The sequence below is a fragment of the Bison bison genome, unplaced genomic scaffold (genome assembly GCF_000754665.1).
Source record: "Bison bison bison isolate TAMUID 2011002044 unplaced genomic scaffold, Bison_UMD1.0 scf7180017864190, whole genome shotgun sequence".
Lineage (NCBI taxonomy): Eukaryota > Metazoa > Chordata > Mammalia > Artiodactyla > Bovidae > Bison > Bison bison.
The window spans coordinates 2535641-2555126 of NW_011494762.1; the positions used below are offsets into that span (position 1 = coordinate 2535641).

The following is a 19486-nucleotide window of genomic DNA, read 5'->3' on the forward strand; positions in this document are numbered from 1 at the left end:
TGCCCTGAGAGTGTCTCCTTCATACCCTCTATTGAAATTAATAAGTAGTTCTGCAGTCTGTTGTTTAATAATGGCGTGTCTTGCTGGCTAACATGTAAGAGGGTCAGATCATCTCTTCTGTTCATCTCTGTAACTGCAGTATCTAGAACATGTCTTGAACACTGCGGTTGCTCAACAAATACTTGGAGAAGGAAATACCATAGTTCAGTTCAGTTTAGTCGCTCAGTCGTGTCCGACTCTTTGCAACCCCATGAATCGCAGCACGCCAGGCCTCCCTGTCCATCACCAACTCCCGGAGTTCACTCAAACATTGTAGTAATAATATTAAAAGACATCGCCATATTACACAAGAGGATAGAAACATGTAAGTTGATTTGTTTGCTTTGATAGATGTGCTTCTTACATTCATTCATTCAGATACTCATTAAACCTTTGCTGGGAAAAGATGTTCTTTAGGTATGGGCTCTGGTGATGAGCAGAAGAGTAACAGCGCACTTGGAATTTAATATTAGATTACTAAATACGAATATACAAATAACTTTTTCATTACTATTTTGATAAATATTATGACAGGACAGTGCTGGATGTCTGAGACTATAAAACCGTGAAATCTAATCTGGTCTGAGGGTTTAATAAAGGTATTCCCTGAGGAACTGCTGTTTGATCTGTTAGCCAAAGGATTAGTAGGATTTTAATACTACTATTAATATCCATGAGCTAGGGAGCCTTTAAAGTATGTCAACACAACCAGAAAATAGGGGAGAAGTTGGTAAGTTTTCTGTATTAAAATGCAAAACCTCCATAAGACCAAAAGCAATACCCACCATCAATAAATTTCCTAGACAAATGCCATACTGTTACAGCTTTTTTTCCTAGTTGATATATCAGTTGTTCTAAAAGTTTCTAGTCTCAGGACTCCATTACACTCTGAAAAAATCATTGAGGACTCCAAAGGGCTTTTGTTTGAATGAGTTACATCTGTCAGTATTTACCACATTCAAAATCAAAACTGAGAAAAAAAGCAATAATTAATCCTGCTTCTGCATTCAGCTTCTGGTGCTGCCCCATGTCAGGAAGCATGTGGAAAAGTCAATACACTTGTGAGAATGAGAGTGGAAGGGTAGATCATGCCTTAATGTTATTCTGAAAATGAGTCTAACTTTTGAAAAGCTCTCATAAGTCCCCAGATTACACTTGGAAAACTACCACTTCTGTCTTTAAAATAACATTTTAATTAAAATATCACACTAAAGGACCTGAAATGGCATTTCGCAAAAAAAGAAGTAAAAGGGTCGATAAACATGTGAAAAGTATTCAACCTCATGTAGCAGCCAAATAAAAGGGAACACAATTTATTCATCAGATTGGCAAAAATTCATATCAAGGAAATACCTGGTGTTGTAAACTTCCTCACTCTTTGCTGGGGGAGAAATACCTTTCTGGAAGAGTTTGACTGCATAGATCAGACACCTCTCCTAAGAAAATAAGTGAGAATGTGTGGACATGGGTTTATCACAGCCTTTAGAACTGTAAAACTGGAAGTGAGCTTCGAGTGAAACAAGATTGATTTGGGTTTTTGTGTGTGTGGTTTTTATGACTTAAAAAATTATGATAGCTCCATACATAAAACAGTGTTGAGTTTTATATACAGGTCTGATAAATGATTTTTTTTTTTTTTGCTAGGGAAGTGATTTTTATTTTTATTATTTTTATTTTATTTTATTTTATTTTAAAACTTTACATAATTGTATTAGTTTTGCCAAATATCAAAATGAATCGGCCACAGGTATACATGTGTTCCCCATCCTGAACCCTCCTCCCTCCTGCCTCCCCACACCATCCCTCTGGGTCGTCCCAGTGCACTAGCCCCAAGCATCCAGTATCGTGCATCGAACCTGGACTGGCAACTCGTTTCTTACATGATATTTTACATGTTTCAATGTCATTCTCCCAAATCTTCCCACCCTCTCCCTCTCCCACAGAGTCCATAAGACTGTTCTGATAAATGATTTTAAAATCAATGCTATAGTCCAGTATGTTCAGAATGATTTCATTTATTCTAAAATAAAAAACATATTTACATGTACATATATGTGCACATGGAAAAAAGTAGAAAAAGTTCAATATTATCTTTTTTTCTACAATTACCCTAGATTAGTTGAATAAGAAATATTTTTTAATGCTTCAAGCTAAAAATATGAGAGAAATAAAATTGGTAATATATTAATGTATTTTAATAAAAGGCAAACAGTTGCCCAGAGGGCTTCCTCATTGACTCTCTTTCAGGAGCTCGTTAATCCTGAGAGCTGGAGAAGGGATATATATCTTTACCAGAAACACAAAACTACACTTTAAGAGGCAGCAGAGCTATTTTCATTGAATTTGGCAATTGATTAAAACCGTGGGGAATAATAATACTAATGAGTAACAATAATGAACACGGCTATTGTTATTACATTCTTAACCCGATGCTTGTACTTCATTTGGATTATCTTTTTAAATCCACACAGCAACCCTAACTTACATCACAGGTGCAAGAACCAAGACATGGACAGGTGGGGCAACCCGCCTGAGGTCACGCATGTGAGACAGGACCAGTGCTGGATACCAGGGGGCCGGGCCCCAGGGGCCTGCATGGTCACACTGTGTGGTGCCGGGGGGCCAGGCCCCAGGGGCCTGCATGGTCACACTGTGTGGTGCCGGGGGGCCGGGCCCCAGGGGCCTCCATGGTCACACTGTGTGGTGCTGTCCCCGCCCTTGTGGCCATTGTCAGGCCACCAGCTCGTTAGCGTGCAGCGTCCACTTGACTGATTCCCGTTTAACGACGAGAAGCATCACAGGGCATGATGGGCTTAGGTGATGACTGAGGGGAAACAACGACCCCCCTCAGTGTGCCAAGGGTTGAAAAGAAGAAAATGTTTCTTCAGGTCACCTGGACATTTCAACGGACTGCTCCTCTCCTTCCTCTGACTTCTATTCGGTGCCTGAAACCGTGCGTCTGGGGTCCAAAGTATGTGTAGGAAGTTATGAGTCTCAGTGAAGTTGGACTCCTGTCCTGCTCTGGTGTTTCTGGCAAATGCTTGTTTGCTAATGGAGCTTCCTCTACGCCTAAACCAGTTGAAACATTGAGTCTTAGAAAATTAAATGATTATTCTGAAAATTCTTTTTAAGACTAGGTTATTAAAAACCACATCAACTATGCCCTTTCCTTTAACCTAATACATGATAGGAAAGAAATCTAGTGTCTAGTGAGCCTTTCCTGTTCATCACATGTTCCTCTTGTTTCTCCTCCTATGATTAGCAACAGTGGCCACCAACATAAGGACAGAAAGCGTGGTCCTCTTAGTCACGTTTTCAGTTCTCATTGCCCCGTGTGATTGTCTGCACGCCTGTGGTCACCTGCACTGAATGAGCTCCGTGGTGCTTGGTAGACAGTTCAGGTCCCTGTCTCTTAGCAAAACACTCTGGTGGCTGCACTCTTCCTCAGTGATCAAAATACTCACTCTAGCACACATTCATAAAAACAAAATGCAGGGATTTCCTTGGTGGTCCAATTGCTAAGACTCCGAGCTCCCAATGCAGGGGGCCTGGGTTCCATCCCTGGTGAGGGAACTAGATCCCACATGCCCCAACTAAGATCTGGCACAGCCAAATATTTTCTTAAAAAACACAAAGATTTTAATCATTTAATATATAACACTAAACGTAATTCAGTTCAGTTCAGTCGCTCAGTCATGTCCGTCTCTTTGCGACCCCATGAATCGCAGCATGTATCTATTTATCTTGTAATGTATATAATATAGCTGCTTTTATAAATTGATCTTTTATTTCAAAGTAAGTTTCTATTAAAAGAAGATAATTATAGTTCATTGCCTGTTTCTGACAGAGGGAAAACTGATACTGGTTGAAGTCAACCTTAGTTGGATTCGGTTTAAGAGAAAAACCATAATTTCCATCAACTTGAAACATACAAACTTTATTTTCAGAACAGAGAGATTATATAAGTGCATCAACCAAAGCATTTGATGCAAAACAATACATCAAGAAAAACAGAGGGGACAGCCAGAGGAGCAGCTGTCTTGTGTTGCCCTCCGGATTGGGGTTACATCTCTTATGCCATAAGATCGTTGCTGTCAGGATCCTGGGGTTTCTGGGAAAGCCGTGTATGGGAGCTGACCCTGAAGACACAGACTGAGGAGGCCTACTTATTCGGTGTTTTTCTGCAGCAGCTGTCAGCTTACCTAGCTTACTTAACTGTTGATCTGTTTTCCAGAAGGGCTCAAAATCAGAGTGGGCTCCCAGAGCTGTAACTTGAGATGAATCCTAGGCTTAACTTACAAGTGAAATCAAATGTGCTGGCCATTTTACCCTCTTTAGAAAGGACATCAGTGAGCTCAGCCCTCCTGGCAGCAGCCAGGCCCCTGCCATCTCCCAGAGCCCCATGTGCCCAGCTCTGCGCCGCCTTTCTCATCCTCTCATTTACTGAAGATGGCTCATTCTTTCTTTCCTTTTTGTTGCTTAAGTTTAACCTAAGATCTTCTACACTGAGTTTGTTTTTTTTTTTTTTTCTCAGTCCTCCATTTGAAAAATAAAAACATTTATGAATGGGCGTAATATTATGTCTGAAATACAAAATAAAATTTGGATTTTATGATACAGTCATAATTCTGAAAGACTGTCGATTTGCTGCCTTTCTTTAGGGACTCTAATGTGACTTACATGGTTTTATAACTTTCAGATGGCACCACTAAAAGGGACAGAGGGTTGACAACAGATGCTTTTACACTTACTTTCCCGGTGTCCCTTGCTCTGCAGACAGCCTGGAAAGTAAAATGTGTGACCCAAGTCCAGATCCACTTCAGCAGCTGTTCCCTGAGTTGGATTTGGTCAATTGATAGCCACACCTTTTTGTTTTCATGTATTTACTTCTCATCTATTCTGATTCTCCCTGGACATAAAAAGGCAGACTTGGGCTGCATACATCTTATTAACTTTGATCTGGGAGCTTCAGACTTCTGTAGTCAAGACCTCAATTGTCAGACCAAATCCCACAGTCTGACATAAAGGTGTGTCTCAGGGCACCTAGAAGCAGCTTTTGGCCCAGCAGCTCCCTCTTCCCAGTCCCTTCCTCATTCTGCGTCCCCCTCTCCCCTTTCCTCCCTCTCCCTGTCTCTCCTTGCTCTCAGTCTCTCATTACTGCTGCTTTTCTCACAAGGTCTGCAGAAACTCATGGGGAAGACCTTCCATAAGTTTAGACCTAAGCACGACAGTAGCCCTGAAGGAGAAAAAACTTACACTGGGCCATCTTACCAGCTTTAACTTGTGTCAAGGACAGGTTTCTATAACTGGACATATTGTTCCAGGTGGTGAGGCGGGTCAGCCCATAGAGTCTGGGAGGGAACTAACTTGCTTTTAAAATTATTAGAGTTAAAATGAACCTTAGAGTCATCTGATCCAGGATTTCTCACACTTGCCTGATTGTAAAAACACACTCATATCAAATAATGGCAATTCCTAGGCCCTACCCAGCCCTACTCAGTCATGAGCTCTGAGGAAGGGTCTTAGGAATCTATGTTATGTGGTACGTTTTGCTCAGACAATTATTAGGATCAGGCAGGTTGGGGAGTCCCGATAAAAGGTAACCACCACCCCATACAGCTGACGAAACTGAGTCAGGTTAATCTGTAGATTGCTGGCATTACTCAGCCAGTGAATAGGCTAAGGTGAATTTACTAGTGAGGTGACAGTGATCATCTAACCAGAGTGTCATTTTCCCATCTCTCTCTATGCAAAATTAATACCTGTTCCTTGGGGCTGTAATGAATATAAGATGAGCTGATATACAGTAGAGCCAGAGGACCATGAGCATTTATTAAATGGCCAAACCAGGACACCAGTTCCATGGCTCAGGCCCCAGACAGTGGTTCTTCACTGCTTTGAGAAAATATTCCAAACTTATGTTTCCCAGCTAGTTTATATGTTGATTTTGAAGGATATGAAAGATGTCCTATTCTTTGCTAGTGTGTTGTTGTTTAGTCACTAAGTCGTGTTCAACTCTTTGTGACCCGTGAACTTCAGCGCTCTAGGCTTCCTTGTCCTTCACTGTTTCCCAGAGTTTGCTCAAACTCATGTCCATTGAGTCAGTCATGCCATCCAACCATCTCCTCCTCTGCCATCCCCTTCTCCTCTTGCCCTCAGTCTTTCCCAGCATCAGGGTCTTTTCCAATGAGTTGGCTTTTTGCATCAGCTGGCCCAAGTATTGGAACTCAGCTTCAGCATCAGTCCTTCCCATGAACATTCAGGGTTGATTTCCTTTAGGATGAACTGGTTGGATCTCCTCGCTGTTTACTGTTTGGTTTCACAGCACAGGTTTTAGCCTTTTCCTTTGATTAAGCATTGTGATGGACCCCTCAGCACATAACACCTCTTGAGCAAAGTTGAGATTTAAACCAGTCATGTCCTCCTGCAGGTGTGAAATTGAAGCAACTCTTGAGAGACTGAAGAAACTAGAACGTGACCTCAGCTTTAAAGAGCAGGAGCTCAAAGAACGAGAAAGACGGCTAAAGATGTGGGAGCAAAAGCTGACAGAGCAGTCCAACACCCCGGTGAGTGCTCCCTGCAGGGCTCGCTGACACCTCCCCCCTCCCCCGCTCAGGAGATGGCTGAGCATGGCAGCATGGCGCCACCTCCCCTGCCGCCGCCTCACTTGCTGCCTCATGCCTGTAATGGAAGGACCTGCATTTATACTTGAGCGGTGCTTCTTGTCTCTTTTCCATTAACAAAATTCCAGACATTTAGAAGAAAAGCTTATCCTGTTTCTGGCTCTTTCCCTGAGAACTGTTACTCTGTCAGTGTGTTTGTATGTTAGAATTACAAAAATAAAATTCAGTGTATTTTTGCACCATCTGCAGTGTATTTTGCACCATCAGGTCCCCAGAGCCTGGGCCTCGAGGCATTAACTCTTTAGAGTGAGTCTATCAGTAATTCATAAACATTACACCAAGGCAGTTAGCTGTCCGAGAAAGTCATTGATATGTCAGAACTTAACCAGTTTTCCTTCTAAAAGCTAACTTAATGATCTATAAATGACGAGTATTAATATTCCTTACTCAATGTAGGGTCATGATCATGGGCAGCAAAAAAGTGGGAAAATAGTTCTCTCAGGACAAGCTTCAAGTATTTACTCTGCCAAGAAATATCTTGGTTTTTTCCAAATCTTGTATTTGGATTAAGATAAAAATTCTTAAGAACTTCATTGTTTATACACTTAACTTGAGCTTATTTGTTGACATGATATATTAAAGTCTAGTCAAATTTCACCATTCTTTCCTGTTTTATTTTTTCATTACTAAAAAATAAAAATTCTGTATTGCAAAAATATGACATTCAAATAAAAACAAACTACAAATTCGTAAAATTAAATATTTAAGAAAGAAATATAGAGAGCTCACAGAAATAACTTAAAAAAAAAAACCTAGGAGACCAACAGAAGCATGGGGAAAGACTGTAGGTACATAATTCACAAAAGAAGAGGTACATCTAGCTAATAAACATAAGAAAAGTCACTCTAGAAAACAAGGAGAACATGCATCCCTATTTTAAATAATTTATTATTTAAAGAATTAAGTATAAATTTATCATTGGCTTTTCCAAGGTTTTAAATGGGCGATATATGTCCACCTTAAGATCACAAGAAATAATGATTAAAAGTACACTTGTTATATATTTTAAATTCATGTTTGATAGTTACTTTGGCAATTATACCCCCCAAATACTTAAATGTCCTTCGATTTGTGATCTTCAAAAAACTTTCCTATTTTTAAAAGTCTTAATCTCCATTAAGCAGCCAGTGCCCAACTGCAAAGTATTTAACAGTGTCTAAAGAATAAAATAGTTTGCCTCTTTTTCCGATTTATGTGGAGAAAGAACCTGATATCCAAAAAAGGAAACTACAGTGAAATTAAATGTTTATTATCAGATTTAGCTTTTTAAAAAATGACTTTGGTTATCCAGGGAATCCCAAAGTAAGGAACTGTGTAACGAGTAAACTTACTTGTCATGCGTAACTGTCTTGTGGTATTAAAACAGTACCACATTTTGTAAATTCAGTGAATTTTATCTTGGCTTTCAAGAAAGAAATTAAGGAAAGCTTCCTGTTAGGGTTGAACTGGCAGACTCAGAAAGCATTGTGCTAAGGATCTGCAAGGGAACATTACTTCTCCCAGAACTGATGAGAAGCAAAAATTATGGCCACCTTCTGAAGAGAGTTGTGGGGGCTTTTAAGTACATTGAAATCTTAAGCTATAAAGCGCTGCATGGCTTGACTCTTTCTAAATATAGCATTGTAAGAAAAAAAAAAAACTTTAAAGGACCGCTTAAAGTATGCGTTAGAATCTCTCTTTGGTTTACGGGCATTAGTTTTGCTAAGAAATTATGGGCTGCCTTGCACACATTATTGCTATTAGTAATGCCGCTGTGTAATAAATCACGAAGCACTGAGTGCACAGTAGGCTGCATGCTTGTTTTACCTGCAGACAACTTTCCGTGAAGGAGCAGCTCTGAGGGCTGCCGTCTAACAATGGGCAGCGTGCAGCACAATCTCAATGAGAGTTCCTCCCTTTTTTTTTTTTTAACCTATGAGGCTAAGTTTTCTTTCTGTACAACACTTGCTTTTAATGTCTCTTTTGCTTGGAGCTGGTATTTCTGAAGGAAAGAAGGTTTGTGCTCACGTATTTTATAAGTAGGTTTTTTCTTTTATCCTCACATCAGTTTCTAGTTGACTTTAAATGAGGTTTCTGAGAGATGGATAAAATAAACCTTTTTAAAAGGAAGTGGCTGGAGACTCAGTAGCTAAGACTGTGTAGCCTCATTTTATAACTTGATATTTAAGTAACATCATTAAAAATGTATTATTATATTTATTTCAAGGAAGAACAGTCTTTTCTTTCCTGAAATTAAAACATTAGTTAAAGATATTTGGGAAGATGGATTCTCCATACACAGATATAAACAATGTTTATTTTTAGCAATTCTTGTAGCTTGGTATAGAAATTGTACTTCTTTTAAAAATAAAACTTATTTGAGAGGCATTTTTTGAGATCTTAACATAATGTGAGGAAGGACCTATGAAATAATAAAGTAGATAAGCAACAAAGAAATCCTGAGAGCATGTAACAATTGAAAAAAATTTGAGAGGCTGGGAAATTTGACTGCAAGGAAAGGAATAGCCTGTTTCTGGTCTTAAAGGATTTAAAACAATTTATTCTATGTAGCTGCTGATTTTTAGCTGAATTATGTGAAGTTCTTATTGAACTAATAACTATTGAGGTCTTTTCCTAATGATGTTAAGATAATTTTTTAATAGAATTCAATTCCAACTTTAATTTAAAAATTAGGAAATTGGCCCTAAAAAGTACCTTTACTTACAGCATGTTAAGATCATCCCAGAGTTAGATTATTTGTACTTTATCATAAATTTACCCTTATTTACACAGCATCAAAAATATGTCTTAATTTGCTTCTTTCTCAAAAGAAGAGGCAGTCACTCTTTCTGAGCCTAACAGTTCTACCCCTGGAATGTGTATGAATGACATTTATGGAAGTATGTTGGCTGTTTAAAATAATTATGTACGATTGAAAATGTCTGTGTCCATTATGAGAAGAATTCCTAGAAAAAAATTCTGCTAAAAGAAGGAAACTTGTAGAGACAGAGACCAAGGTGACAATCTCAATTAATACTAGTTTCCTGGCCTCCCAATTTTCAGATATTTACACACTTGTTTATACTTAGATGTCATAGATTATCTAAAATTTGTTTATAAGTGAATTATTTCATAAATTGGATAACTAGTATTATATATCTGCCTGTATTAAATAATAGAGAAAAGAGAATTCTAGACTGCTTTCTAGTACATAGACACTTAATCAAGCTAAAAAGATAGCTAATGACCCAAATCCCCCTAGAACTGTATTGACTACTGAACTGTTTTTATGCTTCCTCTAAGCTTTTCTTCTTTGGTACAGAGTTTCTTGTTTGTTTTGTTTTTTATTACTCAAGATTAATCTCTACTTAATTTCTTCATTAATATAATAGTTAACTTTTTCCATATGAATTTGGGAAAAATTAAGAGAAATTCTAAAAACTACTTCGTTTTTGCAAAATGAGGGTTTAAAACTTACACGTTCCTCCCTATTTGAAAATTTGGCTTGCTGTAGTGCTTTGCAAACTTTGATGTGATCTACTCTGTCATTTATAAATCATGATAAACACGCCGCAGCCAAACCTGCCATTAATAAATCCTCAAATAATCCCCTACATTCATTTCACTAATCATTTACTTTCTGTGCAGCACCCATTAATTTTGTGGTATCTGTTCCCTTGATATAAATTGGTCCTAATTTCTCTTTTTACTTCTGTCCTTTCTTCCCTCGTGATAGCTTCTCTTGCCTCTTGCTGCAAGAATGTCTGAGGAGTCTTACTTTGAATCTAAGACAGAGGAGTCAAACAGTGCAGAGATGTCATGTCAGATCACAGCAGCAAGTAACGGGGAGGGCCATGGCATGAACCAAAGTCTGCAGGCCATGATGCTGATGGGCTTTGGGGATATCTTCTCAATGAACAAAGCAGGAGCTGTGCTGCATTCTGGGATGCAGATAAACATGCAAGCCAAGCAGAATTCTTCCAAAACCACATCTAAGAGAAGGGGGAAGAAGGTCAACATGGCCCTGGGGTTCAGTGATTTTGACTTGTCAGAAGGTGACGATGATGATGATGATGACGGTGATGAGGAGGATAATGACATGGATAATAATAGTGAATGAAAGCAGAAAGCAAAGTAATGAAACGGAAAATGTCGGGAAAACAAAAGAAACGTGTTATCTCAGTCTGTACAAAACCCAGTAAGGAGGTAGAAAACCAAACACTGCGTTTTTAGGCCAATCACATTTAGGTAACTGTCATTTCTTTACAATTTTACTTTTGACTTGTCTTTGCTTACAGGAAAAGGGGGTGGGGAATTAAGCCAAAAAGGTCTGTTCAATGAATCAGCATATGCGGTGCCTGATTATAGAAACTTGTGATTTTATATGCAATATAGCATTTTTTTAACTAATGACATTCTGGCTTTTTTTTTAATGAATACTTTATAATTTCATTTGATTTATTCAATTGCTTCAAAAAACTTACATTTTGGACAATCACTCTTAACTCCTAATCCTCCTCTGACACTTGATTTTCTTGTGGCATACTACATTTTTTTCCCTTATGGAAATACACAGTACTGTCAGAAATAATTGATAGTGACTGCAAAATCCAACAGTAAAAAAATTGAGATGAAAGGAAGTTGTAACAAGTACTTCTACAGAAATACCTAAGTGCTAAGAATACTGAGAGTGAAACCCAAGAGATGTTCTCAATAGTATGTTTGCAGGAGAAGTACTCTAATTTGAAACCAACATCAGATGTGGTACTTTCATACCGGTACTTGCCCTAGAAGCTTCTTAACAACACACTGTCATCTAAGGCTTAGCTTACACTTTATACAAAGAGAAAGAGAGGATAAGGGATACTTCCAGACAGTGTGAGTGTTACTATGGTGCCATAGGGGGTGTATACATGTGTCTGTTTTCCAGAGGGGTATGAGAATCCTGGATTCTAAATGCATGTAGAGATATTTTAAAGAGGGAACTAAATATTATAAAAAGCTCTCCTTACTTAGTCAAAAGTGCAGAATGAAGGATCCTTTTATAGCAGATATAACCTTCCGGATCTGTCTTTAAAAAAAAAACCAAAAAACAAAACCCTGACTCAGCTATGCTGGTTTTAAAGAGAAGTAAATGTTGATGCTCCTCTGAAAACCTAGCTAGCCAGAGAGATATTTTCAAAATGTTATCACAGATTTGTCAAAGCTTGTTTAAACTATGAAACACTTTTAAAAAAAAACTAAAAAAAATTTGTAGTTATATATATATATACACACACACACACACACACACACACATATACAGAAAGGCAAAAGAACAAAGACTTTTCTTCAGTCTAAATTTGAAAGTAGTGCCATTCATTTGACTACCAAACCAAGGAACTTTGCATCGTTCTTTTTATAGGAGATTTAAGAAAGGATATTATCATAGATATTATCTAACACTATTTCTAAGTATATTTGATCATAAAAAGCCTCCTGAAATTTGAAGCATGACATGTTTCTAATCCCCATTAAGGGTAGGAAAATGTCATAAAATGATCAATATGCTAGGCTTGCTTTATTTGGAGAAGAATTACTAATACACTGTTCTGGGTATGAAATGTGGACCACTCAGTACAGAATAGTGATACAGAGAAGGATCTAGAATCAGCTTGTGATTCAAAAATTACAGTGCAATCTTGGGCAAATTATTTAACTTGTGTGTCCGTTTGCCTATCTTTAACATGAGAATGATAATAACACCTACTTCAAAGGATTGTTGTGAGGGTTAAATGAAATGGTAGACATAAAGCACTTACCAAGCCCGTGGTAAGTGGTCGGCTAATGTTAGCTACTGTTAGCTGTGTCAGTGAAGAGACACTGGAAAATAAGTGGTCTCTGTAACCTGGAAAATGAAACTATCAGTTTCAAGTAATGTTTGTTAAGTAGGATAAGATGAAAGTTAAAGTGAACAACTTTCAGGAAAGATAAAGCAAACAGCTTTAGAATGTAAGCTATGTGAGCGATCCACTCCGACGCCCTTTGAAGACCATGCACGTGGCAAGGTTTCCCTAGTCTGAGGTGTTTTTAGGCCCTGCTACCACCCATAGACCAGGCAAACACAGAAAGAAGCCATAAATGTTTTTCCTAGAAGATGGGGTCCCACACAGCCAATCTGATACACTTCCTGTGTCTATGCAAACTTAGACCCATATACCCACACAGCACAATATAGTGTTGGTGACGAACAGGTGCAAACATAAATAGACGTCCTGTCTGCACTCAGACATAGAGGAGTCCTCCCGGATTCAAGCCAAGCCACTCAAGCAGAAGATCCTGGAGTGGAGCAGAGGGGATGGTTTTCAGCTCTTGCCTTCCCAGCATGCCCTGGGGCTCTGTGACCATGTAATCTGAAGGACAGCCAGAGACCAGGTAGTTCAAAGCCTCTTGTTGCACATCTTCCAGGCCAAGGTAAAGTCATCCATCCCACCAATAGTCTTGAGCCCCTCCTCTGTGCCCCGTGCCATTCTAGGGAACGGCTTGATGAAAATCTTTGCCCTCATACAGCTTACATGCTGGTGAGTGCAGACTGACAACAAACAGAACAAATGCATCGTATAGTAAACATTTAAGTGGACACGGACATGCAGCAGACAAGGAGGAGGCGACTCATAGGGGAGTTTTCCGGACTTGCAAGTGGGTCAGGAAGGGCCTCACTGATTATGGAATCTCTGTGGGTGGATTTGGGGATCTCTGTACCTCTGTAGGAATGTAGACCTTGCCTCTCATTTGAGACTAACCAGCAACTAATGTAGAATGTATGAAATGAATGGGATGGACTTTTTAAATTTACACTTTTAAAAGGTATAGCAATTAGATCTATTGTGATTATACATAAGATTTTCTTGCATTAATAAAAGCAGCCAAATAGGGCCAAAAGAGAAGGATAATCACTCAGCCATAGGTTTACCATCAATCAGGAAATATTTCTCTAATCTCTCAACTGTGCCATTTCCCTCATCAATATTCCAGAGATGGTCATAGCTCAATAATCTACCATCAAGAAACTACAAAGATTCCAGATATAGAAGAATTGATACCCTCAGGGATAAGCTTGAAATCTTCTAACCTAACACTGAACTATAGATAATTACTGTATAGCACTGGCTACTTTACTTTTTGTTCCAAATCAGTGTCCTTTCTAGGGTTTTGAACATTCCTTCAATCTGTATCATATAAACAGAATCTTAAAGTGACCTCATTCAATCTATGAAGATGATTTAGAAGACTTTAAACTCTATTATTGGCCCTATTAATTTTAAAAAGAAATGTTTATTAGTCATTAGTCATCTTCATTTCGAATGAAGATGTTAATTATACAGCTTTTAATTTACCTTTCAGATCAGTTTTTTAAATGGTAAATTATTGGTGTTAGAATTATTTCCAAATACTTGACTTACAAAAATGTACATTTATAAAGAGAATCTGAGTTAAAGAAACAGAATATAAAATAGGTAACTAATAAAAACCTACTGTATAGCACTGGGAACTCTGCTCAACACTCTATAATGACCTATATACAAGGAAAGACTCTAGAAAAAGAATGGATACATGTATAACTGATTCACTTTACTGTAGAGCAGAAACTAACACAGCATTATAAATCAACTATACTCCAATAGAAATCAACTGGAAAAAAAAAAAAAGAGAGAGAAATATGAAGATTCACAATTAGAGTTGAAACTCCAAATTGTGATAGTAATTATCAGAGCCATACCACTGAAAAATGTAACTACTCTTTTATCTTTTTTTCTTTACTCATAAAGCTAATCATGTAGGATTTGATGACACCATCTCAGTGGTTCTCAACCACGACAGCACTGTCAGCAAATGGTGTTTGGTGATGCTGGGGTATATTTTTGGTTGTCTGGGAGTATATTTAGTGCCCAATGCCCCAATCCTATGTGCCAGGCCCACCCAATAAAACAATTAAATACAAAAAGCCCATGGCATTGTCCCTTCCTTCACCAAGAAACTTAGCTAAACCTGGCAGTTGTAGAGTTCCACATCTCATTTTTTTTCCCATAAACATAATTACCCAAGTCAAAAGATGCATTTTCAGAATTACAACTACTTATGCAATCTGAATTTTGTCAATTCATGTCATTTATCTTAAATCCTTTCTTGTGGAAATTGTTTCTTTCCCCTGAAGAATGCTGGTAGAAAATTTTTATGAAACAGCTAAATTTACTAAGAGAGAGGGGCAAGGTGTTAGTCTCCTGTTACACTGATTTCACAATAAATAAAAAAGAAAAATATCACAGTTCTGCGAAGTAGCCAGGTTAACTTAAAAGGACATGTTTCTTTAACGTTTTTTTTTTTTTTTTAAAGAAAAATCACATTTTAATATTTTACATAAATACCCAATGGGAAGAGGTTGAAGACACACTTGTTTCTGATGCTCTGGAAATGTTGAGGGCCATTTTATAGCCAGTGATTTTTAATATGCAGTAGATTTGTTAGACTTAAACACCAGCTGGGGAAAATCAAGGAATTGGGGGCGGGGGGAAGGTTTGGGAGAGATCTAAAATGATTTCTCATGGCACTATGATGTACACGACGTTGTTTTTCAGAGGTTCCACTGGAGTGGGAAGAATCCCATGAAAGATCATTTTAAAACTTATTTTGAGTTAAACCTTGATCCTTTTTTTTTTCCAATATACTAGACTTTGACACACTGCCTCTTGAGACTAGCAGAATCTACTATTCCATATACATAATAGAGCATACTTTTTCTATAATCAGGTACCTTTTGCTGCTTTGGGATAAGACTGTTTTCCTGTTTAGATTTTAAGCATTGCCAGAGAGAAGAAGCTGTTCTGTTCTTTTGATTGTGGCACAGCCTGATAGCTCTAGCTGCAGCCCCTCTGATGAGGAATGAGTGCCTACCAGGACATCTGGGCAACTAGCTATGTTTCCTCGGACTCCAGCTTAGTTGGCACTCCATTGCCTGTGAGGAGCTTTCTGGCATGTGATTATTTACTTCAGAATTAGAGTTTCAGGCACCTACATTGACTGTTTTATATCGTGTGCAGAATAATAGATCTTTTAATGTCAGATACAATACACTGCACATATTGCTTTTGCACTGTTTTAAAATTTTTGTACTAAATGATAGAAAATATTTATATTCTTTGAGTGTGAGCTTTGAATAGATGGTATGATCACTTTATTGTTTTTTTTTTTTTTTTAACAAAACGTTTTTCTCAAATATTCTATCGCAATGTTATTCTGAGCAAGTCGTATGCCAAAATCTTGTATCATGTTTGTATGGAAGATTAAATTTTACTCTTGTGTGGTAAGACTACTCAGTTATTGAGTTCATTGTTGGAATTTGATATTCCAACACAAAGCCCACTATGTATTCAGAAATCCAAGTTGGTGTCATACATTTCATTTTGATGTGAACTTTTCTTTGCTTTCCTTTGTTTCAAGACTCCATTTTGCAATAAACGTTTTGACAGTAAATCCCTTTGTTATGTGTGGCTGTGTATATCAGAGATTTGTTAGACTGGATTCCCAACATCCTTTGAACGAATCATTGTCACACACATGCCCATGAGTGTGAGCTCTTATCTCCTGAAATCAATTGGAGTGTAAATAATGAAACTGTAAAGTGATGGGGCAGTCACGAGGTAAATGTTTTTTGGGTTTTTTTTTTTATCCCCAAAGAGAGACAGAAAGACTTAGAACTCACCCTACAGCAGAAACACTGATATGTTAACAAGGTACAGCAGACATAAAGGAAACGGGAAGCCACTCTGTGGATGGACATCATTAACTCTTCTTCCCTATCCTGCCAAATTCAAACCATCTTGAAACTGTGCCTGGCTCCACAGCCTTCCTCTCACTGATCTTTGCAAGCAGCGTGCAAGAATCCTACCAGAGCAAGGTCTCACCCTGCATCCAGTGTGTTTCCCTTGGCATCATTTTGATAAGCCTTTCTCAGAGCTCAAGAGAACTCTTCCCCTCTCCTTCTGACATGAAAACCAGAAATGTTGGTTTTGATTAGGTGTTTCACTTACAACCTTTATTCAAGAAATATTTATCAGTTTTGTTCAGCACAACATTTGGGGATTGTATAAAATCAAAACATTGTATACACACCCACTCCCTGTAAAGCCAGCCTTGACGCAAGGACCATCTCTGAGACGCAGTCCATTGTTTCTTGAACTGATCAAAGAATTTCCTTGTTTCCCATTTGATCCCGTGATGGGAACAGGGAATGACATGTTTCTGCAGCTATATACAGCTGCCCCGTGAAGAAATAAAACTTGTCATGTGTTTTCTTTGATCGAGTTCTGTTTTCGATCCTATTTCTCAAGTCACTCTCCTTCCTGCATTATTCAAGCAGATGAGCGCATGTGACTACAAACACGAAGTATTTCAGAGGAGGACGGGGCAGCCCTGTAGGAACTGCAGCACATAGGGGTAGTGGAATACATCTGGGGTGGTAGCGCTCTGTACCCTTGCAACTTATCTCTACATCTCTAACTCTATGCATTCAGATTCACTGTAACTAGTGGGCTTTTCAAGTAATTCTGCATAGCCCCCTAGAGTTGGCTGCATTTCCCCTTTATCTTGAGACGTGCACACACTGTGCCTGGAGCTCCAGTCAGGCAAATGTGACATGCCTATCCTTCCTTCCTTCTTCCGCCCCCACTGCAGTGTCCTGCCTCGTTGCTTCTCCTTTCCAGGAGTCACCTCTCTTCTCCTCACCCTGCTGTGCCAGCTCAAGCCACTGTCCCTTCCATCCCCATGTTAGTCTATGAAACATCCTTTTTCCATGGTAGAGTCATAGACCTTGAAGTCTATACCAGAGAATTTAGCTTTGTCGTAAATGCAGCCTTCGATTTTACTCATTCAACAAATTGTTCAACAAAGATTTATCAGGTATTATGTGCCTGGCATTCTGCTGGGCACTGAAGAAACAAAAATGAAGGTGAATTCCTCCAAAAGTAAAATCCATACCTACTTCACCCCCTTAAATTAAAAGCTCCCTGAAAGCCGGGGTATGACTTCCCTAGCAAGGTTTTGAGCATGTGAGTTAAAAATACCTGCAGATTAGAAGCGTTAGTCACCCACCCTCTGATTTTTACATAATCATAAAAGTAACCAAATCCAACTTTTTTTTTCAACTCACCCACACACACAAAATATATTATTTGTAACAGGGGTTGAAAGACACTTTGCCACATTATCTCATGAGCAGTCCAACCCTTCTGACAAGTTAGAGTTAGTTACAAGTAATGGCTGTTGTTGTTCAGTTGCTAAGTTGTGTACAACTCTTTTGTGACCCCATGAACTGTAGCCTGCCAGGCTCCTTTGTCTATGGGATTTACCAGGCAAGAATACTGGAGTGGGTTGCCATTTCCTTCTCCAAGGATCTTCCCAACCCAGAGATTGAATCCACATCTCCTCCACTGGCAGGCGAATTCTTTACCACTGAGCCTCCAGGGATGATAATGGTTAAAGCAAACTAATTCAGGTCACGAGACACAGATTTTTTTCCCCCATTATGTAGGTATTGGGTTAGTCAAAATGTTTATAAGAAGTTATGGAAAAACCCAAACAAACTTTTTGGCCACCTTAATATTTACTACTTAGTCTGTGGCCATGGAACATATATTGAAGCAAGTAGCCCTTTGGCTCTGAAAATGGCCAGGTGGGAGTCCTCCTGAAAAGTTGTCTTTTGTGTTTGTACACTTGCCAGAGAGGGTGGTTACTTTAATTTTAGTTAGAGCAACTCCGCAACCTGAGTTCCTTCGGACAGCTCCGATTTCACATGTCCTAATATTTGGTTTTAAAAATATAGTGCAAGTAAGACATTTAGTTCAAACTTTGAAATTCCCCTCTAAAAATAAGCATCTACGACATCTAGTTACCAAGTGGTTGCTTTGGAATTTTCATTAATAAAATCAAATGATCTCCATGTTGACTGAGAATCCCAAAGAAGGCTCTGGTGTTTGACAAACATCAGAAATTCCTCGACTTCCAAGGCCTTCTTGTGGGAGGTAAAACTGCTCAGTGTGCCAACTACCAAGAGAGGAAAATCCCATGATGTGCAGTTCCCCTGTAACAGTTCACCAAGCGCAGTGAATTGTTACTGAGAGGTTGATGCACTCGACTGGCTTCTGTGGGCACCATCCTTAGAACCCTGAGAAGTTCCTCTTAACAGGCAGGAAAATTGGTTTCCATTCAACATAACCTACAGAGAGAACCAAGCCAGAGCATCAGCCCAGAGCTAAAATATTGAAAAGAGGGGATAAGCCAAAAAGACAATGATAATATTCCTTTTTTTTTTCCCATTTCATTCATATTTCCCATGCAGCTGCTGCCTTCCTTTGAGATTGGTGCTTGGACAGAAGATGACGTGGTAAGCTGCTTCTGTTAATGCCTCCTTCAACCTGTGCAGGGAGTTCATGACTAGGTCCGCAAGTTAAAAATGCAGGTAGAGGGGTCTGGGCCTTAGGAAAGTCTAAATAGGAGAAGTTGACAAATTCCATGTTTTTCTATTTTTAAGGCAGTAGTGATTTAAAGTAAGGCCTTGAGCAAAGCAAGTATCTCATCAAATCTTACAAGAGGATTCCACCTCCCTATTTGCTCTGAAAGGTATTCCAGAATGCAGTAATGAATCCCAGTTAAAGGGGCTTCCCAGGATACCAAAGGAACATACCAGGAAACAAAGTGATCTTAAGTTTTCCCAGAAGATCAGGGTTGGACTTGATTTGGAAAGATTTGGT

The 19486-nt window shown here is 38.8% G+C and overlaps 1 protein-coding gene across 2 annotated transcripts in view; it reads left to right on the top strand.

The window, feature by feature from the left end:
• The window catches only part of LOC104991388 (mitogen-activated protein kinase kinase kinase MLT), a 155398-nt gene that overhangs the window by 100315 nt on the left and 35597 nt on the right, over positions 1-19486 (top strand). Inside the window, exons 11-12 of one of the 2 annotated variants that reach the window (XM_010843839.1) lie at positions 6470-6605; positions 19075-19119. In XM_010843839.1, coding sequence (XP_010842141.1) covers positions 6470-6605; positions 19075-19119 — 181 coding nt within the window. Of the gene's footprint in view, positions 1-6469; positions 6606-10437; positions 16046-19074; positions 19120-19486 lie in introns of those variants that run through there. The other variant, XM_010843840.1, reaches the window with a different exon arrangement.